We start from the raw sequence: 25,730 nt of genomic DNA, 5'->3' as shown, positions 1-25,730 counted from the left end.
GTAACTTCAATAATTTTATATCCATTATTTACATATCTCAACTGGGCAATAATATGAAGCCTGAGTGAGTTTATTGGTGTTGTTTAGTTGGTAGGAGTCTGATAGCAGGGTTGATGGGGGTAAGCTGACCCGTAGGTGATCCGTGCAGCGATCAATAACTGTAACACTCTGTATGCTGTGTACAACCTATCGGAGGTATAGGCGGCTCACCAACAACACATACATTTCCCTGTTACAATTAATAGCTAATAATGAATATCACTCAGTAAATTGTCAATAACGACAATTAACAAGCAAAATGGTAAAGTGGAAATATTTGAAGGAGAGTATTCTAGATCAATTCTGTAACTGTAGTAAAGATATCCGGAGGGAATCCTGTATTAAACCATTGTATTGCCACCACTAACAAGGTGTGGTGTGTATTCTGTCGTCAGTGTGTGTGAGGTGCACACTTACAGTCGTACTCCAGCTCACACCTAGCGTGTGCACTCAGTGTGCAGGAGATCATAGTTCACAAACAATGTATCACACCATCTGTCTACCCAGCAGCCGCTTGTTACCAAACGTAAACATCGAAAGACAGATTAACGTGATATTGAGGTGTTCTTTAAACAGATCATTGTAATATTGATAAAGGAGTTTCCATTTCATATCAAGTCTAAAGAATTTTCACATTTTAGTGAGCCTCTCACTAATGTATTTATATTTTATATATACTTATAGGTATATTTATACACAGGTGTTGGTAACTATAACGTAGAGGTGTTTTAGACAGGTAATGTAACACAGAGGTGCTATGGTATGTTCGTTGCCTAGTTTTAGACAGGCAATGTAACACAGAGGTGCTATGGTATGTTCGTTGTCTCGTTTTAGACAGGTAATGTAACACAGAGGTGCTATTGTATGTTCGTTGTCTAGTTTTAGACAGGTAATGTAACACATAGGTGCTATGGTATGTTCGTTGTCTAGTTTTAGACAGGTCATGTAACACAGAGGTGCTATGGTATGTTCGTTGCCTAGTTTTAGACAGGCAATGTAACACAGAGGTGCTATGGTATGTTCGTTGTCTCGTTTTAGACAGGTAATGTAACACAGAGGTGCTATTGTATGTTCGTTGTCTAGTTTTAGACAGGTAATGTAACACAGAGGTGCTATGGTATGTTCGTTGTCTAGTTTTAGACAGGTAAAGTAACACAGAGGTGCTATGGTATGATCGTTGTCTAGTTTTAGACAGGTAATGTAACACAGAGGTGCTATGGCATGGTCGTTGTCTAGTTTTAGACAGGTAAAGTAACACAGAGGTGCTATGGTATGTTCGTTGTCTTGTTTTAGACAGGTAATGTAACACAGAGGTGCTATGGCATGGTCGTTGTCTAGTTTTAGACAGGTAAAGTAACACAGAGGGGCTATGGTATGATCGTTGTCTAGTTTTAGACAGGCAATGTAACACAGAGGTGCTATGGTATGTTCATTGTCTAGTTTTAGACAGGTAATGTAACACAGAGGTGCTATGGAATGTTCGTTGTCTAGTTTTAGACAGGTTATGTAACACAGAGGTGCTATGGTATGTTCGTTGTCTAGTTTTAGACAGGCAATGTAACACAGAGGTGCTATGGCATACAATGTACAAAGATTATGTGTATGTTAAGCCGTGGTCACATGTTACGGTCACGCAGGTAGTTGACCGTAGTGGGGGATGACCGTAGTCGACCGTAATGGGGATGACCGTAGTTGACTGTAGTAGACTGTAGGTGACCTTAGTTAAACGTATTAAACGTAAGTAGACGTAGTTCAACGTAGTTATAAACGTAGTTTGAACATCAAGAAACCCATGGTTAGCCCAAAAATGTTCAACATGTTCAAAATATCTCTACAGTGATTTTGGATGCCAAGACCCTACTGTGACCGTAGTTTGAAAGTAGTTGACCCTAGTTGACCCTACTTGACCGTAGTTGACCATAGTGTTTACATTAGTTGACCGTAGTAACATGGCACTACAGTTAACACTACGGTCAAGTAGGGTCATGTAGGGTCAAATAGGGACAACTACTAGGGTTGGACTACGTTTGAAGTACGATCACAGTACTGTTAAGTACTGTTAAGTACGGTTAACTAGGGTCAACTACGGTCAACTACTGTCAACTAGGGTGAAGTAGGGTGAAGTATGGTTATCTAGGGTCAACTTGGGTGAAGTAGGGTTAACTAGGGTCAACTAGGGTGAAGAAGGGTTAAGTACGGTTAACTAGGGTAACTATGGTGAAGTAGGGTTAAGTACGGTTAACTAGGCTAACTATGGTGATGTAGGGTTAAGTACGGTTAACTAGGGTAACTATGGTGAAGTAGGGTTAAGTACGGTTAACTAGGGTGAAGTAGGGTTAAGTACGGTTAACTACGGTCAACTAGGGTGAAGTAGGGTTAAGTAATGTTGAATTTAGGAGTTAGGGTTAGGGAACTATGTTTAATGCGTTTCACTAAGGTCGCCTACGGTCTACTACAGTCAACTACGGTCAACAACGTGCGTGAGCGTAAGATGTGACCGCGGCATTATACAGAGGTGTTAATACATGTAGTTATGGATGGGCTTGTTATTTTATACACTGGTGTTTATAGATATGTTTTACTAAATATACATTACCTGAAACTTTTAAAGATAAACATTTTATTGCAAAGAGATGGTCTATATATATGTATACACACATGGTATTGAAAAACCATATAAGATGTGTACCAGTAATCCCCATTAAAAAATTCCAGTAAATTTGAGGCAGCCATTAGACCAGCTAACTGGCAATCAGACCTGACAAATTTAATCAGAGTTGGCAATTATCAATCAAACAAGGTAATTAGCAATCATCTAATGTAATGCTACCCAAATTGGTACAATCTGAGAGTTTTTCACTGATATTTAGAATTCCTAATCACATAGTATAAGGAACGCTTCTTGGTTTGTTACAATGTATTTTGTTTCTTACCAGGATGCGCTTAAGTTAGACTGATATCACTTCATTTTTCAGTATGAGTGTCCAAAATAGAACACCATGTCACAGGCTTACTACTCTGTTGTTTAATTCTATTAATTAGTTTACAGATAAAAAGAAAATACATTTTTCATATAAGGATTGAATAGGATTTTTTCAATGTTTATGCTAATGTAGGTAGCAGAACTGGACTGGGTCGATCGTCGGCGACCATGTAGCTCAATTGGTTTAGCATACATCCAGAGTTCTAAGGGTCCCTAGTTCGATCCCCAGTCTGGCCGTTGCATTTCTCTTTCTAATGTTACAGAATTGACGAGCTTGCCAGCCCTTGTTTCAAGCACTGGATGAATGCTTGGCAAAAGGATATATATCCGATACCGAGTTGTAAAAAGTTGTATCTTCAGGGGCGAAGACTTAGAAAAAGGAGCTCGAGGAAATGTAGCTGAACTTGACTGGGTCAATCGTCAGCAACCAGGTAGCTCAATTGGTAGACATCTGTTTAAGAGTTACGAGGATCTGGGTTCAAACCCTGGTCTGGTCGTTGCATTTCTAATTTTTCTTTCTCCTATTACACTGGTATGAAACCAAATCAGTTACATTCATATTCCATGGTGCCAGGTACTAGGCTAGAGCTTCATGGAATATGGATGTAACTGACTTGCATTCATACCAGCATGTACACTGAAAAATGCTGTTCAATAAATATATTTATCTTCTAGATTTTGTGGTTATTACTGATCAAGATATATAGGTACTCCCTTACATTTTCAATATTGAAGTGTCTGAATTGTTAGTGGAAATGAGATTCCTGGAACAGCCTTATGTCACCAAAATGTTTGATTCTAACGGTTGTCTCACATTACATATTTCAGGTGGGAGAAGCTTCAAAGTGATGCTGATCAAACTGCTTTCATAGTCCTATTAACACAATTTCTTCTGGTAATGCTTATAGAGGAACTCGCAGTGGAAATGTAAATATATAGATATGATACTGATCTACAACTGTTATAAATAAACAAGGTCATTATCTTGTTATAAGGATCAGAAAAGAACATTAAAACATGCATATAATTTCCAAATATTGTCAGCGAATGTTGTTTTTCTGGTTTTCCGACATGCTTACTTCGATTTAATTGTGCACTAATTAAAAATTCACAGAATAAAAAAACTATTAAGTAGAAATACTGACAATATCAATATTATTCTGTTGAAGGAATATATGCAAGTTTGATTTTAAAGTATCATTTGAACCATTTCTGGCAGTGTACCAATCTGAGAAGCATTCCAAGTTGGGTATAGCATCGTGTTACCTCCTTCCTGAGTTAATGAACGATTATAATTTAGCATACCGTGGGTACTTATAATAATTATAAAAGTAACAACACATAGGATTGATACAAAATCACCAGGCTGATTTATTCACACCACACCACCCATATATAATTAAACTGAAGTAGTTCTAACATAATGATGAGGTTATGCAAGGTTATGAAAGACCTTGACACAAAGTCTGCATGACTAAAGTTTGAGGTCATGAAATGATCTGGACATATGTCTTACACTTAAATTCTAATTATGTTAATGTGTGTTGCCACAGCTACATCCACCCCCCACAGAAAAAAAGTATAAATCAAACAAAATGTCCATGGTCCTGCAAATTAAATGGTTTTCAATGGATTTTCCTGGATCCATATTGACTACAATGTAACATAAGTATTGGTAGTTAGTTTTACATGTATCAAGGTCATTTCATGTTGTATCAAGGTCATTTCATGTTGTATCAAGATCCATTTCATGTTTTATCAAGGTCATTTCATGTTGTATCAAGGTCCATTTCATGTTGTATCAAGGTCCATTTCATGATGCATCAAGGTCCATTTCATGATGTATCAAGGTCCATTTCGTGTTGTATCAAGGTCCATTTCATGTTGTATCAAGGTCCATTTCATGTTGTATCAAGGTCCATTTCATGATGTATCAAGGTCATTTCATATTGTATCAAGGTCATTTCATGTTGTATCAAGGTCCATTTCATGTTGTATCAAGGTCATTTCATGGTGTATCAAGGCCATTTCATGTATCAATGTCATTTCATGTTGTATCAAGGTCATTTTCGTGTTGTATCAAGGTCCATTTCATGTTGTATCAAGGTCATTTCATGTTGTATCAAGGTCCATTTCATGTTGTATCAAGATCCATTTCATGTTGTATCAAGATCCATTTCATGTTGTATCAAGGTCCATTTCATGTTGTATCAAGGTCATTTCATGTTGTATCAAGGTCATTTCATGTTGTATCAAGGTCCATTTTATGTTGTATCAAGGTCATTTCATGTTGTATCAAGGTCATTTCATGTTGTATCAAGGTCCATTTCATGTTGTATCAAGGTCATTTCATGTTGTATCAAGGTCATTTCATGTTGTATCAAGGTCATTTCATGTTGTATCAAGGTCATTTCATGTTGTATCAAGATCATTTCATGTTGTATCAAGGTCCATTTCATGTTGTATCAAGGTCATTTCATGTTGTATCAAGGTCATTTCATGTTGTATCAAGGTCATTTCATGTTGTATCAAGGTCCATTTCATGTTGTATCAGGGTCCATTTCAAACCAAACCAAACCTGTCTCTGCGCTGTTCCTTTGTAAGATCCATAATTCAGTTTGTATATCTATATACCAGTATGTCAACTCTCTGTGGTCTGCTTATTGCCTCATAACATAAATATGTTACAGTATAACATCCAAGCCCATTTGCAGATATTGGATCTTGGCATTACATGTACCTTTATATGTATACATAACCTAATATTATCTCGCCCCAAACATCTTGGTCTGTTATAGGTTGGCTACCAATTAAAGTATCAATTCTCCGGTGTACAATCTCCACCAATTACTGGGCGTACGTGTACTGGCCGTAATGTTCCTCTTGCCTGTCGGGTTGGGTTGGTGAGTGGAACTCGCGCTCCAATTCCTATCCCATCAGCCTTGGCACCTCCATAACCGTACAACAGGTACACTATCTCCCCTACATGTGTATTTTGTAGCCATTAATTTTAAATGGAGCTTATGCCATCCCCCTGAGATGCTGTACATTTGTTTCAGCAAGAAGCAGTGGTAGAATTTTATTAGCTGGCTACACCAGTGAACATTACCCATTACTAATGGATGAGAGATAGAAAGGCGAGCAGCTTTACACTATCAATAAATGACCAACATACCACTTACTTTGCCTACTTTCAAACATGGAACAGGCTGTTCATTGATTAGGATCATTCCAATACCATTTATAGGGACTAACATCTTCCCTATGCCGATGCACAGAGTCATCATGATACATGCATGATTCCTTTTACACTCAAACAATTATTTATAGCAGTAATTGTAAATATGTACAAAATTGTATCAGAAAATCTTTTCGATGCAATTACAAACTGTACAATATGAACTATCTAATTAACCTATCATTTTTTTATGATTATAAATATATGATAAACGCTTTTGTTGTGAGACATAAGAACAATGATTATGTGACATTGTGACACTTAGTGTGTTCATACAGCTATATATGACAGTAACAGAAGCAGCCACTGAAACTTGTTACAATATAAGTGTCATGCTTATGGCTTTTTTTTCATGTACTTGTACAATTATGTACATGTACACGGTATGCAAGTCTCCATAGTACCTAGACATGTCTACACAAAATATGTACAATGTGTCAATGAACCAAGAAATATGTACAATGTGTCAATGAACCCAGAAATGTGTACAATGTGTCAATGAACCCAGAAATATATACAATGTGTCAATGAACCCAGAAATGTGTGCAATGTGTCAATGACCCCAGAAATATGTACAATGTGTCAACGAACCCAGAAATATATTAACGTAATCATTGTGGGAGAAAAAGGTCCCATACCTGAGATTGCTGGTAATCATCCAATTCCAGTTATTAACTTTCAAATTGTAAAAGACACTCTGAAAACATTGTGTCTTTCCACAATTTGAACTAAGTTGAGTTTGAGAAGTATGATAGCCAATCATCACTCTCTGGGGAACCTCTATATATATTATATATATATGTAGACAACACATGTAAAATTTATCTTATTCTTAGACATATCGTCGCATGTACACAACACATGTTCAATGTATAATATATATATATATATGTACACAACACATGTTCAATGTGTAATATATAGTTATGTAGACAACACTTGTTCAATGTATAATATATATATATGTAGACAACACATGTTCAATGTATAATATTTATATATGTACACAACACATGTTCAATGTGTAATATATATATATATGTACACAACACATGTACAATGTATAATATATATATACACATGCAACGGCAGATGTATTGTTTGAAAGAACAAAAGATACGCCAATATTACAACAATCCATTTGTGACCATTCATAACACAAATAACGTTAAATTGTTTCCTGTTTTCAGTAATGTATGTAAACCAAAATCTGTACACAGCACATGTACAATACACATGTACACAACACATATATATATGTTCTAAGCCTATATGTACCCAGACCTTATACATGTACATAAATAGAAATACATGTACATATAACGTATTCATCTTCCCTGCCAACAGTCAGACCCCAGGACAAATCTGATGGTGTCCAGAATGTATCCATGAATAATACTTGAGACTATATAGCTGCCCGTATTAACACACTTGAATAGTCAAACCAGCCTTCCTACCCAGGATAGTATACATTTTACATACACCAGTTTGTCAATTTTCCCATTTTCATTAACACAGAGAGAACCTACCTTTTGTAAAGGAAATGCTTATACAGATCACAATGTATACTCAGTACAAGTTTTCCTAATCCACTCCAGTATGTACAACTTGGACGTGATTTTTGTTATAAACAGCCAGTATCCAGTGGTATCAGAATATACACATGTAAGAGATACAGTATACAGTGGTATCAGAATATACACATGTAAGAGATACAGTATCCAGTGATATCAGAATATACACATGAAATAGATACAGTATCCAGTGATATCAGAATATACACATGTAAGAGATACAGTATCCAGTGAGTATGTTAGAGGTCAAGTATCTAATTTAAGTCGTTATGTAAAATATCTACTATCCAAAATACATCTGTGAGAGGTTAAAAAACAAGAGCAGGTTAGCATGTAAGAGGTCTAGTATCCAGAGTACGGTATATCAGCATGTAAGAGGTCTAGTATTGAAAGTATATCAGTATGTAACAGGTCTAGTATAGAGAGTACGGTATATCAGTATGTTATAGGTCTAGTATTGAGAGTATATCAGTATGTAAGAGGTCTAGTATCCAGAGTACGGTATATCAGTATGTAACAGGTCTAGTATTAAGAGTACAGTATATCAGTATGTTACAGGTCTAGTATTGAGAGTATATCAGTATGTAAGAGGTCTAGTATATCAGTATGTCATATGTCTAGTATCGAGAGTAAGGTATATCATTATGTTACAGGTCTAGTATCCAGAGTATGGTATATCAGTATGTAAGAGGTCTAGTATTGAGAGTATATCAGTATGTAAGAGGTCTAGTATTCAGATTATATCAGTGTGTAAGAGATCTAGAATTGAGAGTATATCAGTATGTCATATGTCTAGTATTGAGAGTATATCAATATGTAAGAGATCTAGTATTGAGAGTAAGGTATATCAGTATGTCACAGGTCTAGATTCCTCAGTAAGATGCTCATGAAATTGTCTAGTATATATAGCCAATATAAGAGGTCTAGTATTCAGATTATATCGGTGTGTAAGAGATCTAGAATCAGTAGGTAAATCTGTAAGATGTCCACTATTGAGAGTAAGTCGGTACGTCCAAGGTCTATTATCCAGAGTATGTCATAGGTCAATATGTAGGATGTATAGTATGTGCAGCATGCAAGATGTCTAGTATCCCAAGTAAGTGAGTATGTAAGAAGTAAGAGTGTACTCACTAGTAATGGTAATAAAGCTGTCCTATTTTTGAAGCTACCTCCCCAATTTGCCAACGTTTAAGGCCGTACTTAGTATCCAGAATTTGTCTGAAAAAATAAAAGTTCAAAATAAAATAAGATTATGTTTTGCGACTTCCATCACAGAATTTGAATTACTGCATAATATTCAAAACTACAGTAGCATATGCTTAAACTTGGATAATCAAATTAGATTAGAAGATCATGCATAACTAAAGGTTGTCATGTCAATATTAAGCTCTTTAACTAGAAATTTTAACCTTGAACAGAAGCTTGTTATATATGTGAAACAGCACTGAACTTTTTTTCCCCCCTTTCATCTCAAAAAATTACTTGTTACATTTATTAACACAACAGAAGAAAGACATACTCAAAGCATCCCCCAATACAACGAAAGATGGGGTAAATAGTCATAGATTCATCATAGAATGACATAAAGCCATACATGATACAAGAAGATTTATTTAGAGTCGTACATGTTAACTCATTCACCCCTGAAGACACATTTGAACTCTTCCAATTCAAAGGTTGGAATAGTTCATTATGAAATTTCAGGGGTGAATGAGTTAAACAATGAACATGCTATTACAACAACAAAGTGTCTTACGTACCGATGCTGCTGCTGGAACTTCCAGAGTTTGGTGTACACATCAAACGTTCGGCCGAAGTACGACTGCCATTGTTTGTGGCCATACTGGGGGAGGTCCCTGTAAAACATGAAATATCTCATTAGTACTTTTTCTGACAGGTTTTCTTTGATTGGGTTTTAATCTGAATGTTACATAGCCTTGGTCAAGATGACAGTTATAAAGGTGTTCTATGATCAGGGTTTTAATCTAAATGTTACACATCCTTGGTCAAGATGACGGTTATAATGGTGTTCTATGATCAGGGTTTTTATCTAAATGTTACACATCCTTGGTCAAGATGACGGTTATAAAGGTGTTCTATGATCAGGGTTTTAGTCTAAATGTTACATAGCCTTTGTCAAGATGACGGTTATAACGGTGTTCTATGATCAGGGTTTTAATCTAAATGCTACACATCCTTGGTCAAGATGACGGTTATAACGGTGTTCTATGATCAGGGATTTAATCTAAATGTTACACATCCTTGGTCAAGATGACAGTTATAAAGGTGTTCTATGATCAGGGTTTTAATCTAAATGTACAAACATAGGGTATTCTTTGATGGAGGTTTTAATTATTACAAGGTAATTACACATAACCTACTGTATATAGCTAATTAAATGAAGCTCTTGCTGGTGGCCTGTTCAATTTTAAATCTGGTATATATAACATACAGAAATCAAGGACAGCTTCCATGTGAAACAAAGCCTATGAATGTACAAATCAATGGTCTGTCGCTGTAGCTGTCATTATTACACGTACAACTCCTATTCAAAAAAGTTCTATACCTTTTTACAACAAAAACATGTACAGGTAAAAAAACCATAAATTATTACCATAAGTTAACAGAAATCAATGTGTCCTATATATATTGGATCCAAACAGTATATGTTGTTCAATGATGATTATATCATTACAATACAATTCCTTATTGCCAGTTACATGTATAGCATTCCTAATCTGTGATGAGGACACCAATATATGATAAGGGTACATGAATTAGACTTCACACCATTGGTTTGTGAGGACAGTGTTTATACATTATTTTCATTGCTTTATGTATTAATTTCTGACCTTGAATAATTGATGGACATTGTGTCACATGGTGATATATTCTTTACCTAATGGGAGGATTTTATCGTGTTTGATATATAAAACAGCGTGAGATCATTATTTACGTGGTGTGTCTATTAACACACTTTGACATGAAAGCATTAATTTACATTTCTCACAAGAAGATATCATTGGTTTTGCCATTAGATAAATTATATAAAACAGATTAAAAGTATACATCTATATGTATATCATTTAATTTACCCATTATAACATCACTATAAAGTGTGTAACTGATCATTCATGATTTGATATTTAATGTATACATATATCATACTCCATGCTGTGTTAGATACATACAAGTACCGTAAAAACCCATGTAATTTGCGCACTTTTTTTTCAGAAATTTAATACCCAAAGTGGGGGGGGCGTAAAATACACAGGTATAGAAAAATTCAAGTTTTTTTCAGAAAAAGATCGCCGATTCTGAGAGATCGCCATCTTGGATTATGTCCCTTGGTACAAGGAACTCTAAGACAAATGACGATCAACAAATTTATTTATGTCAAACATTAATAAAAGATACATAATGTGTTGTTATGTGAGTTTATGTGAAAAGTATTAATAAATAGGTAACCGTTAACAAAAAAAGTTTAGCCAAATTCCTATGCCAGAGAATCGCCGATCAACTTACGATCAACTTACGACATTACGTTTCGACATCTCGGTGCGTTTCCCCATACTATTACGAAAATGTAGTTGTTCAATTTAAGCTCCGTTCTATGTAAGTTCTGTAAGTTTTTTCAAATCGCCTATGCGTATACGTATAGCATGGGTTTTTTTCGGATCACTTTCATGTTGATCTCGCGTCTAACATTACGGAAACACGTGATTGATAATAACCTCATGAATTATTTCAATATTTATTAAATTAAGCATCGTAAAAAATAGTCTGCGTTAACTAGCTGCCATCGAGAACAGGGCCAAGGTTGAGGTAGGTCTAGCTGTACATAATCATTATGAGAGATGTATGAACTAATAGTACATATATATATCAAGCCACAGTAAATAGTAAAATGCTTTGAAAGTTGAAATAAAGGAAACATAGATATATTCTCTGTCAACAGTATAAAACTAAAAGACACAGATATTCCAAAGTTCTATAATTTAAACACACAACAAGAATAATGGATCTGTTTTGGTAAATTTGCCAAAAATGGGACATAATAGCAAGACCTGACAAAATTTCTGGGCTGTTACATGGGGTTTATTTTCTCTGGCTTTTATATATATATAGTCACAATTATAATATTTATATCTTTATGATAATCTTATATATATATATATGAGTTACACATTCAAGTTAACCATAAGGGTATTTACTAATATTAATACGGTCATTACTATATTGGAGATAACATCACCTCTGTGATAAAAACACATTTTCTAATTACTTTTTTTGCATCACATAATCCACGTACATATGCACTGTGATAAATGAGATATTCTGTTTACCATACTTCAATTAAAAAAAATTATGGTCATTTAACTGGTCAATTTTATGCTAAAAAAATTCTTGCGAATGTTAACAGCAAAGTATTTCAGGTACCACATTTCAAAATTCTGTTTTCCTCTGCAACTGATGCAAAACACAAATATTGATCATTACAGGTCTGTACTGTATTAATACCCAGAACACCACAACATCAAATGGTACTGTAATGGGGTACAAAGTCTTTTAGTTCAACTGTACCCCTGCTCTTGATGATTTCTAGAAACTAACAGATAAATCTAATTGCAATTTCTGCAGATATTGACGGATGGATGAATATTTGAAATTATATAATTTCGGTACGCACACTGCTCTAGTGTATGGTCAAACATCAAGATATCATAACTGCACATGGTTTAATATCTATTACAGTACCCAATACTAACTTATTGATTATCAGTATCAAGTAATGTATCCCATTTTTTCAAGTTGTTATATTTTACAACAAAAAATACTTTTAAAGAGATTTCAATAAGTGTAACTACAGGTTTCTATAATCAACTATTGATGATCTACATGTACATCCATAAAGAACAACTTCAAACCTGTGATTAATCCAAAACAATTAATTGACAGGAAAATCAATTTAATATCTTACTTTTTATTATAAATTTACCAATAAAATTTAAAAACAAAGTGAACATTTTTTTAGTGTGACACGTAATGTTTTTCTATTTTCACATTAAACTAACCAACAGAACTGCAATCAGACAGGTGAATTTACTACATTAAAAAGAACCATTGATTTTGTTGTGCCATCATTGTTACGTGGCTCGACACAACGTTTTATTTTAATTAGTGCCATTGACGATCATGAGTTATATCAGTTTGTCACCTAATTAACTTACATAATTTATATTTTGGAAATTTAACAGCAGGAAATGTATAATTTTTTACATTATATATATGTATATATGACAATAAAAGTTGATAAAAAAAAATACATTACATATATATATACATACATAGGGGATAATCCTCGTGTCCTAATGAATACAAGTTAGATTTGAACTTGTTGAATGAATTTTCTTTTAAATCTTTCACTTGTGAATTGCAGATTAGTTGGTGCATGTGAGAACGGCATACCATGCGATAATCATAGGTTTTATTATGTACCAACCATGAAGCATAGAAAGAAAGATACCATATAGAAACAGCCAGTGGTGTGAGACTAATTACATTTCATAACAGAACAATAAAATGTTTTAAATGTTAAAAAAAAAATCATTACCATATTACATAAAGTTTAAACTTTGTTATCCATTTTCAGATGCAAAATAGAACTATAAGACATTCTATTGGATTCTTGTTTTATTCACTGTTGGTTTTAAAGTATGATAAAATAAAAACACCTAACATAGTTCTTAATGATAACTAATAGATTATCAATAAATCTCCATGAGTACCAATAATTAACATGCACTTTGAACTGAATATATATCCTACAAGAAAACATTCCCCTCTAAAAAAAAATTGACAAGTTTGTAATTATAACTATTTAAACTTACAATACAAGAAATGTTTGATGCAGAAAGTATATATATTACTATATATCTAGATTGTTTTATTTTTTAAGCACTTGAACTAAAAAATGATACCTGGAAATTATAGGCATGCAAATTACTTGAGGTTTTCACCCTAGATATATGCTGTTCAACTTTTCTGACTGTTACCAGATAACTCCTGAGTAAGATGTATTACTGATAGTAGCTACAAACATTACTCGGGGAAACATAATGTGAGAGGTAGCAGGCAAATTTACCACCTAAAGTCTGGTTTTGGCCTCCTGAGATTAATTTTTCTTAACATTTGTAATGTATGTAAATTGCTCAAACTGACACGCTAAAATTGTTATTTGGTCAGTTAATAATAATAAAGGAAAACCTTTGTTATTATTTATACCAGACAAGTATATAATATATATGGATTTATATTTATGTATAGTATGTCTTGATCTGTTCAGACTTAATATTTTTCAGATTTTTTTTTTAATTAATTATATTTAACTGATTTTTACGTTATAAGTTACGTTTAAATATACTCCTTCACATGTAAGTCAACAACGCTAACTACATGTTTACGTAAGTACCAGTGCGTGTATATGTTTGTATACATACTCACTAAGTAAAATAAACATCCTTAATCTTTTACTTACACACATTGCCTTTTAATGGAGTAACGTATACAAATACTACTCCTTAATATTAAACAGAACTTAAAGCAGAAAGACATAATATTGAAAAGGTAATACAAGTCAAGATAAATATTACCACTGATTTAAAAACAAACACACTCTTGTTATGTACACAACAGTCCTTTGTATAGAAAGCCATGGTATACCACTGCTTACCCAATACACAACGAGTTCCTCTTGATTTACTAATGGCTTTTTAACTTAAAATACTCCACCTGTTTAAGTGTTTAACATACACATTCCATTAGACCATGGTAGTTATAAGTAAACTGTATGCATGTGGTTTATTTTGAAGTTAATACTGTATTTAGGTTACATATAGCAGACAGCTGTACTGCAAAAGGCTATAACGTTACTACCACAGATACCAAAATAGAATAATTATTTTTGTATATAATTTCATCCAGGTAAACGGTAATTCAAATCCAAAGAACTATTTCTCTAGCTAAAACATGTAACTATTTATCCTCAGAAGCAATCAAACAGAATTTCTCACATGTCAAATTTATCCGGAATCCTGACAGATGATAATGTTATGTGCGAGTCGGCATGGATGACAAGTGTGAGCACATGTCTACAATATGCAGCATTCAAATACAATAAACACACATGCAATTAATGTAGGTTTGACTGAATATGAACCCCTACCTAAGTCCGTTGAATAATTGCTTTGATTTCTCCAGCAGATGACAAAATTCATTCACCACTTTCTTCTCAGTTTCGTCCATGGCAGGTAGGCTGCCATCCGCGATCGACATTTTGTTGTGGTAGCAGCGGTCTCAAACCAAACCAACGCTGTAAACGAGGAACACCTCCAACAAACAAACACTTTGAAGACCAGAGACTACATGGAGAGGGAGTTCACGGCAAAACTCGAATAACAATATCCTCCCTTCACCTCAGTAATCGAAATTTATAAAAATTAACATTATTTGACAGTGTGAATTTTCTGAGTCGATGGAACGTTTACGTATGTGTTCTAATATTGGAAAAGGATACGGAATTCCGGACTCGAGAAATTTTAATGAAGATTTATATATTTACGGAATTATTTTAGTGCTTCAAAAAGTAAACAATAGCTATTGAATTTGTTTACTAGGAAAGTAGACTATTTATTTATTCGTTAGAATAACAAAATCAAATATTTTTATAAGGTACAGCGACAAATGATATCATTTTTTATTTTTTTATTTTCACATTTTGACAGTTTTAAATACACTTGTTTCACAAATCAAGAAAATAAGTTCCCACTTCATTCCCATATTCTTCTTCTTCTACCTCTTCTTCTTCTTCTTCTTCTTCTTCTTCTTCTTCTTCTTCTTCTTCTTCTTCTTCTTCTTCTTCTTCTTTTCCGATTACTGCGATAGAACTCATAGGTATGAGTGCAATTGTCACAATCAGGTGTTCTTTGAGGTGGCATTTGTGTAATAATACGTTTTCATAATGATTTGTTTGCAAATGAAAATGATACATGGCAAAAAAGTATGTTCACGAAAGCAGTATTTGTAATACAAATGATATAATATAGATTCAATGAGGTGAGATCATATTAATAGAAAGTATGTTTTATACTGGCAGAAGCGTTTAGTACGTGTCCAGATAAGCTCAATTAGACTGTACCCCTGGCGGGCAGTATTTTCAAAAGGGACTCATGATCGATTTAAAACCGTGAAATGTTTTATTTCAAATTCTCATTTTCTTCTACAACAAACCATATAAAATCATATACCATCAGAAGGATAGTATTTACTTTCCTCTCGTTATTTTATCAATTTTGACAGAACAAATATGCTCACGTAAATTTGGATGCTACATTTATTTCCTTTTTTTTTCTCCTCAATATATTTTCCTGACTTCTTGTTCTATCATATTTTTATTAAATTCAGCCTTTTTACAACATTTCATCATATGAATGCGCGAATCTTGTGAACAAAATGACAACCAGTGATCGACATTGGTCGGTGATATTCTCCATGGTATTGATGATTGGTCCTATTCTCTATGGCAAAGATGATTGGCCCTATTCTCTATGACAACGATGATTGGCTCTATTCTCTATGGCAAAGATGATTGGCCCTATTCTCTATGGCATCGACGATTGGCCCTATCCTATATGGCAACGGTGAATGGCCCTATTCTCTACGGCAACGACGATTTGCCCTATCCTATATGGCAACGATGAATGGCCCTATTCTCTGTGGCAACGATGAACGGCCCTATTCTCTATGACAATGATGATTGACCCTATTCTCTATGGCAACGATGATTGGTCCTATTCTCTACGGCAACGATGATTGGTCCTATTCTCTATGGCAATGATGATTGGCCCTATCCTCTATGGCAACGATGATTGGCCCTATCCTCTATGGCAACGATGATTGGCTCTATTATCTATGGCAATGATGATTGGTCCTATTCTCTATGGCAATGATGATTGGCCCTATCCTCTATGGCAACGATGATTGGCCCTATTCTCTATGGCAACGCTGATTGGCTCTATTCTCTATGGCAACGATGATTGGCCCTATCCTCTATGGAAACGATGATTGGCTCTATTATCTATGGCAATGATGATTGGTCCTATTCTCTATGGCAACGATGATTGGCCCTATCCTCTACGGCAACGATGAATTGCCCTATTCTCTATGGCAACGATGATTGGCTCTCTTCTCTATGGCAATGATGATTGGCCCTATTCTCTACGGCAACGATGATTGGCCCTATTCTCTATGGCAATGATGATTGGTCCTATTCTCTACGGCAACGATGATTGGCCCTATTCTCTATGGCAACGATGATTGGCTCTATTCTCTATGGCAACGATGATTGGCTCTCTTCTCTATGGCAACAATGATTTGCCCTATCCTCTATGACAACGATGATTGGCTCTATTCTCTATGGCAAAGATGATTGGCCCAATTCTCTATGGCAAAGATGATTCGCCCAATTTTCTATCGCAACGACGATTGGCCCTATCCTCTATGGCAACATTGAATTGCTCTATTCTCTACGGCAACGATGAATGGCCCTATTCTCTATGGCAACGATGATTGCCTCTATTTTCTAAGGCAACGATGAATGGCCCTATTATCTGTGGCAACGATGAATGGCCCTATTCTCTATGGCAATGATGATTGACCCTATTCTCTATGGCAACGATGATTGGTCCTATTCTCTATGGCAATGATGATTGGCCCTATCCTCTATGGCAACGATGATTGGCCCTATCCTCTATGGCAACGATGTTTGGCTCTATTCTCTATGGCAATTATGATTGGCCCTATTCTCTATGGCAATGATGATTGGCCCTATCCTCTACGGCAACGATGAATTGCCCTATTCTCTATGGCAATGATGATTGGCCCTATTCTCTATGGCAATGATGATTGGCCCTATTCTCTATGGCAATGATGATTGGTCCTATTGTCTACGGCAACGATGATTGGCCCTATCCTCTATGGCAACGATGATTGGCCCTATTCTCTGTGGCAATGATGGTTGATAGCAACGATGATTGCTAGCAATGATGATTGGCCCTATTCTCTATGGTAACTAGTAATCGGTGCTTTTTCTATAGCAGCGATGATTTAATCGGTGCTATTCTCTATAGCAACTAGTAATCGGTACTATTATCTATGGCAACTATTAACCGGTGCTATTCTCTTTGACAACGACGATTGGCCCTATTCTCCATCTGTGATTGACCCTGTTCTCGATGGCAACTATAATCGGCTCTATTCTTTATGGCAAAGTACTAAGATCGGCCCTATTCTCTATGGCAACGATTATCGGGTCTGTTCTCTATGGTAACGATAATCGGTCATATTTTCTATGGCATCCATGATCGGTCCTATTCTCTATGACAACGAGTGATCGGGTCTGTTCTCTATGGTAACGATAATCGGTCATATTCTCTATGGCAACCAGTGATCGGCTCTATTCTCTATGGCAACCAGTGATCGGCCCTATTCTCTATGGCAAAGTACTATGATCGGACCTGTTTTCTATGACAAAGATGACCGGCCCAATTCTCTATGGCAACTGTGATAGGTCTATTCTCTATGGCAACTGTGATCGGCCCTATTTTCTAAAGCAACACTGACCGGCCCTATTCTATACGGAAACTAGTTATCGGCCCTGTTCGAGGTTATATTGTCGTGAACCAAAGAGAACCGCTCTTTCTAGTGATCACTTGTTCATCAGATTTCGCCGTCATTCGTATACCGATATTGCTGAATGATTTTTTTGTAGGAGTAGTGCTCTTTTCTGCAAAATGACGGAGATAATGTTGTCTCCTAGAGTAGAATTTGCCTTGTTGCAAATCTGATCTAAGTTATATGCGAGTCCCATTTCAAATCTGATCTGAGGGTTACTCCTAGGTATTTCACAGAATCAACATGTTTTAATATTTGGCCATGAAGAGAATAATAAAAAATGACAGGGGATTTTTTTCTTAGAAATTGTAAGAACATAACACTTATCAGGGTGGAAAGCCATTAGCCATTTTTTTCTCACAAATGGCTAGTTTGTCCAGGTCAGACTGTAGGATCCTGGCATCTTTCTCTGACGTAATTGTCAGATATATGATGGTATCATCCGCAAATAGTCCGACCGTGGAGTTCAAGCCAATTGGCATATCATTGATATAAAATAGGAACAGACTAGGCCCCAGAACAGATCCCTGGGGGACGTCGGATAAAACTGTTACATACTCAGATTTGACGCCTTCAACAAGAACTGATTGGGTTCTATTATTTAAGAAGTTTGAGATCCAGGAAGTTGTTTTATCATCTATACTATAATGACTGAGTTTGTTGGTAAGAAGAGAGTGGCTGACCTTATCAAATGCCCTGGAGGAATCCATAACCAATATAACGGATTGTTTTGAGTTGTCAAGAGTTTTGGTAATTATCGTCAACAAATTCTAAAAGTTGTGTTTCACAGGATCTGAATTTTATTTTCGAAAACCATGTCGGCGAAGATACAAAAAATTGTGACGATCTGAATGTGACATGATGTGTGACACTATGACATGTTCCATTAATTAACAACAAATGCTAGTGAGTGAGATAGGTCTGTAATTTACAGGATCATGTTTTTGGCCCTTTTTTTCTTAAATATTGGAGCAATATGGGCGGTTTTCCAATCTTGCGGAACATTGCCAGATTGTAGGGACGAGTTGAATATTATACTCAAAATAGGGTCAATTTCACTCGCCAATTCCTTCAAAACTCTTGGACTCATGTCGTCTGGGCCTGGTGCTTTGGAACTATCAAGATTATTTAGCAGTTATTGGATACCATTTGAGGTAATGAGGGGGTGTTCATGGTTGGATATATCTGATCTGGATTCATATAATTAACTTTAGCAAAAACGTCAGGAGATATGTTTTTGGATGTAGAGAAAACTGATTCGAATTGCCTATTGAGTAGGTTTGCTTTTGAATAGGAATCTGAAATGAGCTTTGCCATCCTCTTTTAGATGGGGGATATATGAGAAGTCTGTTTTCTTGTGTTTTATGTAGGTCCAAACATTTTTCATACATGTGAAAGTTCCATTGACCGAAGTCTCATCTGTAGTAACTATGTTTTCTATATATCTCCAATACTCCTGCCGAATCTTTTTTTGGATAGAATGTTTCAGTTCTTTATATTTCTTTGTTATATCTTTATCACAAAACTTTCTTGATTTTTTAAATAGTCTGTTTCGTTTATTAATCAAGTGTTTAATTTCATGTGATATCCAGGGTTGGCTTTCTTTTGGTTTTGATATTTTGTGTGGTATGTGCATATTCACTAAAAAATTGCTTGAAATCACACCAGATGGTATTAGTATCAGAAATTTGCTCCTTATAAGAAAATTGAAGCTTAAGATAGAACACTTCTAACGTATTCTTCCTAGATTCCTAGTTAGCTTTTTTGTATAATGGAATTTGTCTTGTTTTTTTTGTAGAAGCCAGGAATTCAACAAACACAATGCCATGATCCGAAATGCCAGGCATAACTGCAATACGGGAGACTTAGCTACGATGGTGGGTGATGATAAGGTCCAAGATGTTATTGTTTCGTGTGGGCTTTTCTACCAGTTGGGTTAGTCCTGCGTCATCAAGGGGGTTGCCAAAATTATAATGAATGTATTGGGTTTTAGAATGTTATGCTCCCAATCCCATCCTGGGGGATTCATGACACGTTAGACATAACGATAGGGTTCCTGAATCTTGCAACATATACAAGTTTGAGTATCGGACCGACAATTGCTGGTTTTATACGTCAATCGTTTCTCGTCGGGATATAAGTCAATTTTCTGCGCAAGTATGAGCGTTGAGTAAGAATTTCCTCGAACAACTGGTCACTTTACGTTGTTAAGGAGTCGTCTGCTTCAAGTAATTTTAAATTGTTTAATTAAAAAGCTAGGTCTTCAAAATCTCTGTATGCTGTGCTATATTATATGTTCGCATGAGTTTTCGATGGTAGTTTTACAACTTTCTAAGAAACACACCATGTATCTTGAATAAGTCCGAGAGATTCGAGTTCATGAATGGATGATTTCTTAAAGTCATCCGATATCCCAACATGCCGTGGGCAGTTGATTCCAAGCATGAGAGTATGCATTTACGCATACGCCGAAATAGTATGACCGGCTTCACGTTTAAGATAAATTTGAACTCATGGATTTTGAACAAGACTGATTTGTGAGGATTGAGGACTTCAAATATTTCCAAATGTCTGTCACTATTATACTTTTCTGCTAAAAGAACGGTAATATTGGCCTATCACCTGTCCGAAATTTTACACCACGTAGATTACAAAATCAAAAAGACTGTGCTTGAGATGGGATTGGGGAAATAAGAGTACTCCGTCTGTCAATTGCAGTCTTCAGTCTCCAAAGTTCATCTCCTTCAGAGTTGTTTATAGTATTTCTTCGCTCAATGGGTTTTCACCCATTCTCACTTATCATGCGCCATTAACCGAAAATCATGTCGCATGATCCTTTCACCGCCTATAATATAGCCTTTACGTCAAAACTATAGTTCACTGTTTCAACATTGTTGTGTTTTCCAGAACAAACATTTTTTTTAATGAAAACGTACGGTTAATTTTTCATCGTTGTCGCGTCACTTTTTCTGATACAAAAAGCTTTGCATTTTTTCCCCAGTTTAGTTGTAATTCATATGTTTTATTTCATGGTTTAAGTTTACTTATGTCTAAACAAATTTTAATTAATTCAATATCGATAATTTAACCTAAAATATGTTTTTTTTTGGCGATTATCTACTGTCGCAAAATGTCTTGCCAGATACGTTACTTAGACAAACAAAACACCCATAATACAAGCATTTATTATTGGTGAATACAAGTATAAAATATCTTGGTATATTGACTAAAGGTATCTTACATCGCATATCAATCCATCGACATTAATTCCGTAAGCATATATTAAGTATAATATCCAACATGAAACTCGGGTTTCGTGGTTTGTCCGTTAAAATTTCAACAGATACGTGACCTGTATTCATCTAATAAAACTGTACTCATTGTCGTGGGAATTTTTGTATAGCTTACGCGATACAACTGAAGTATAACATTGTTGTACAATGTGTTAATTTAAAGCGAATACCGAGTGCATTTAATTTTGCTGACGTAAACAGTTTTGCCGACCAGATACGTTGTAGACGGTTCTATAATCTTAGCTTCGAACAAAGATACTCTAGATTCTAGTTTTGTTTCGTGAGATTTTGATGGGAACAACGTAATTAGACCCTTTACAGACTGTACTTGCTTGTTTCAAGTTTAAGTTTTAAGGGGAATATCTTCAAATCTTAGGAAATCTAAAGGCATGAATGCATATATAGTAATGGTTAATTTGTGTACGTTATTGTAGATGTTCAAATAAATTTAACGTCTATAGATGTATTTTAAAGGACAAGTTAGTGAAAAGCTATGAAAGAAAGGGGTGGGATATGTGAGGATAAGGAATCGCATCATTTGGAAAATATGTAACGTACATGTTCACTTTGGTCACGTTTCTGTTGTGGTGCATTATATTATCGACTTGGTTATGCGAACATTTGAGATAGGTGCATATATTTGATCACAAGTGATCAGTACATCGGTTTAAAGTTTGTTTTAGTGATAATGTTAAGTAGCACGAGTCTAACACTTGACCAAAATAATGTGTAACGTATCTGTTGGAATGGTAACGTATCTGTTAATTTTGGAATGGGAGTAACGATGGGGAAAAGTGACATGTGCGCTAGTGCACAAACTTTTTGCATTACTAGTCAAAGCCGCCTTGGTGTTTAATTACGTCTGGAATCTTTTGTGAAGTTGTTTTCAATATAAAAGTTTGTTATAAAGTTACTTGTTCAAATTGTGTGAACAGATACGTTACAAGAACGAATTATGTCCTTGTTTTAATGCAACATAGATCAAATTTATAGCAGTTAATCAAAAGAAGTAAGGATTACATTTACAATTTCGATTGAAGATGCTGTAAAAATTTATTTGTATCTCTAGGTGGCTAGGTAACATATACGTTACAATATGATAGTCAACTTTAAAGAGATACAAGCGAGGTAGTATCTTTGTTGTGTTGCTGAAGAACGAATGTTTTGTACTGTAGATATGCATTAGAAGATGAAAAAACACTTTTCTAAAACTAAACACATATGAAAAGAGATAAAAAGTTTGAAGTTCAAAGAATGAAATAAATATTAACTTTGAACACATTGGTTTTGAATGATTTCCGTTCGATACCAAATGCCTATTTTCATATACGATCACAAAAACGTGTTAGCATTTGTTGCAGAAATGTCTGCTTTTATGACACAGTCTATCTCGGATTAGCGAATATGGTAAATTTGAAGAAGAAAAACTTTATTTTTTAAGAACTACTGGAGCAAGTATCTGTTACTGACAATGACCTGTTGGGAATGGACACTTGTGTTTTCAAAACTGGTGAATAGTAAACAGAACCCTTTAGGTTTATTATCCTAAACATGTTACTCTTTTGAGAAAAGATACCAAAATGTTCGCAATGCAAAGTTCATTTCCCACTTTTGCAGTATATGAACGTTTTGAATCGCATGTTTGCGTCTTATGGTGTCTGGTATTATTTCTAAAATTAAAGGACTATGAATTTTGAAGAGTCCAGAAGCTTGAGAATGTTCTCCTTAAGGCTGTTTCTTCTACCGAATCATTTGACCTTTTAGTTCACGGTTTAGGTTTTGTATAACAATATTTTCAAACAGACTGTTGGATATTACATAATCGACATTGGAACAAACTCTGTCTTCTTTTTATTTCCATACAAGGCTGATTTTTTTAAAGAGCTTCTAAGGACTGTTAACCAAAAAAGCCAAGTCTTTTACTTTCGCTTTCAAAAATATCGATGATGTCTTGCGCACTAAGATATACGATAAGCGTTATGATTCCGATTTTCTAATAGTGGATTTTCCTGTTGTTGACAGTAACATCCATACTTACCAACACACAGTGTCACAGTTGTTTCTCCGAATATCCTTATTTACGTGATAGATATTGACTGCTGACAGCTGGCACCTCGAGATTTCCAGAGTTGCAGGTTAATGAAAATTATGGGCATCATGATCTTATTTAGAAATGCTGCGTTTCCTTGTGTACTCGTAAGTGTGCTATACTGTTTCCTGGTCACTTGCCTGGACGTGGCATAATACAGATTGGACATAGCTTTACTTGGTGGTGTTAAAGCTGTCAATGAAGAAGCAGAAGACACTACTTGGTACACTTGGTCTTATTAAATCATCGTTTTGTTCATATTTTACACTAGTTTTATCAGTTTTGCGTTCGAACAAGCGTTTCGTTGACAATTCTTTCATAGGTATTCAGATGTAGACAGTGTCTTATTTCATACTCGCTTCACAAACAGTTAGTTTGGGGTTTTTAGTGTTTCTGCTGTTTTGAATCCAGCCACTGTCCTTTTCAGCTGGCACTTGGTCTTGACTGGGATATCTAACATTGCCAAGCATGGATCCGGCCGGACCTGATATTGTTATATGTCAGCTTTGCAATGATCCATATATCAGATGATTGATCAGAAACAAGATAGAACTATGTGTTACATCACCTTATATATTTGGTCATATTGTGAGTAAGACATTTTGTCCTCAAACCGGGGCAATTGTGCTCCCCAATGGGGTGGCATTCAGGCGATCTTTTTGGCCAGATCTGTCTGCTGTACGACGTCTATGATTACAGTAATAATGAATAACTTTGGTCATTTTACAATTGCTATCATTAGATGTTTTATTGTTGTTACTATGATCTCCCAGGGAAATATTCCATTTCCAGGTCAAGGTTATACTACTAATGGTGGTTTTGATATCACTTCCCTGATGTTGCTAGATTACCATATGTGGGAATGCAATTTCAGGAATACCTGGTATTTTGTATTTTTTCTAGATTTTTTTTTTTTTTTGTAATTCATATAAGGTGGGCATTGAGTGATGCTTAAGACCAAGTTTGGTTGAAATCTGATCTGCCATACAGGAGTAGTAGGATTGTAAAGGAAAAAGTTTACGATGAATAATGCTATAGCTCACCGCCATGGCCCTGGTGAGCTAAAAAGAACCAGCTAGAAGCACTTTAAGTGAAATATCTTTATTTCAAAATATAACCAAAAGAACAAGACACAGAAAAGGATGATTGTTAATAGCTACGTAATTATATTTTAGCAAGTAATCTGTCAAGCTCCAGTGTTATCCTGCACTCCGAAGCTCGCTATGGAAAATTGGAATTCTGAGATTCTTTGTAAATGATTATCAAATACCTGACTATAAAGTTACAATAAATAGAAAGTATGCAGTTATAAGTGGACCCCATGTCTCGACATCAATGCAATGTCTATGATCCAGTAAAGGGTATGTAATGTAGAATTATACCGGTAAACATGGCTACACATCAATGCAATGTCTATGATCCAGTAAAGGGTATGGAATGTAGAATTAGACCGGTAAACATGTCTCTACATCAATGCAATGCCTATGATCCAGTAAAGGGTATGGAATGTAGAATTATACCGGTAAACATGTCTCTACATCAACGCAATGTCTATGATCCAGTAAAGGGTATGGAATGTAGAATTATACAGGTAAACATGGCTACACATTACAGATACTTCACCAAATAAATTCAAAATAATACAAAAGTCCTTTTAAATCTATAGAACTTCATCTATCTCCACATTTTGTTCACACAAAAATCCCCTGGTTTTGTTAACCATTAGGATACATTACAGTTTACAAATGTTAGTATTGGAACCTTACTCTCCAGTTCCTGCTCT

At 35.2% G+C, this 25,730-nt stretch overlaps 1 protein-coding gene across 2 annotated transcripts in view; it reads right to left on the bottom strand.

Moving 5' to 3' along the window:
• LOC110451337 (protein SCAI-like) overlaps window positions 1–15,363 on the bottom strand; it is a 41,852-nt gene extending 26,489 nt beyond the window's left edge. For both annotated transcript variants that reach the window (XM_021499283.1, XM_021499284.1), the window contains exons 1-3: window positions 15,060–15,363; window positions 9,595–9,690; window positions 8,966–9,052 (exon numbers count right to left, since the gene is read on the bottom strand). In XM_021499283.1, the coding sequence (XP_021354958.1) occupies window positions 8,966–9,052; window positions 9,595–9,690; window positions 15,060–15,169 (293 nt within the window). In that variant the 5' untranslated portion in view covers window positions 15,170–15,363. The remainder of the gene's footprint in view (window positions 1–8,965; window positions 9,053–9,594; window positions 9,691–15,059) is intronic.
• Between the last annotated feature and the right edge of the window lie 10,367 nt (window positions 15,364–25,730).

The sequence above is a fragment of the Mizuhopecten yessoensis genome, unplaced genomic scaffold, assembly GCF_002113885.1.
Source record: "Mizuhopecten yessoensis strain PY_sf001 unplaced genomic scaffold, ASM211388v2 scaffold5965, whole genome shotgun sequence".
NCBI lineage: Eukaryota > Metazoa > Mollusca > Bivalvia > Pectinida > Pectinidae > Mizuhopecten > Mizuhopecten yessoensis.
This window is presented reverse-complemented; position numbering and strand designations above follow the sequence as displayed.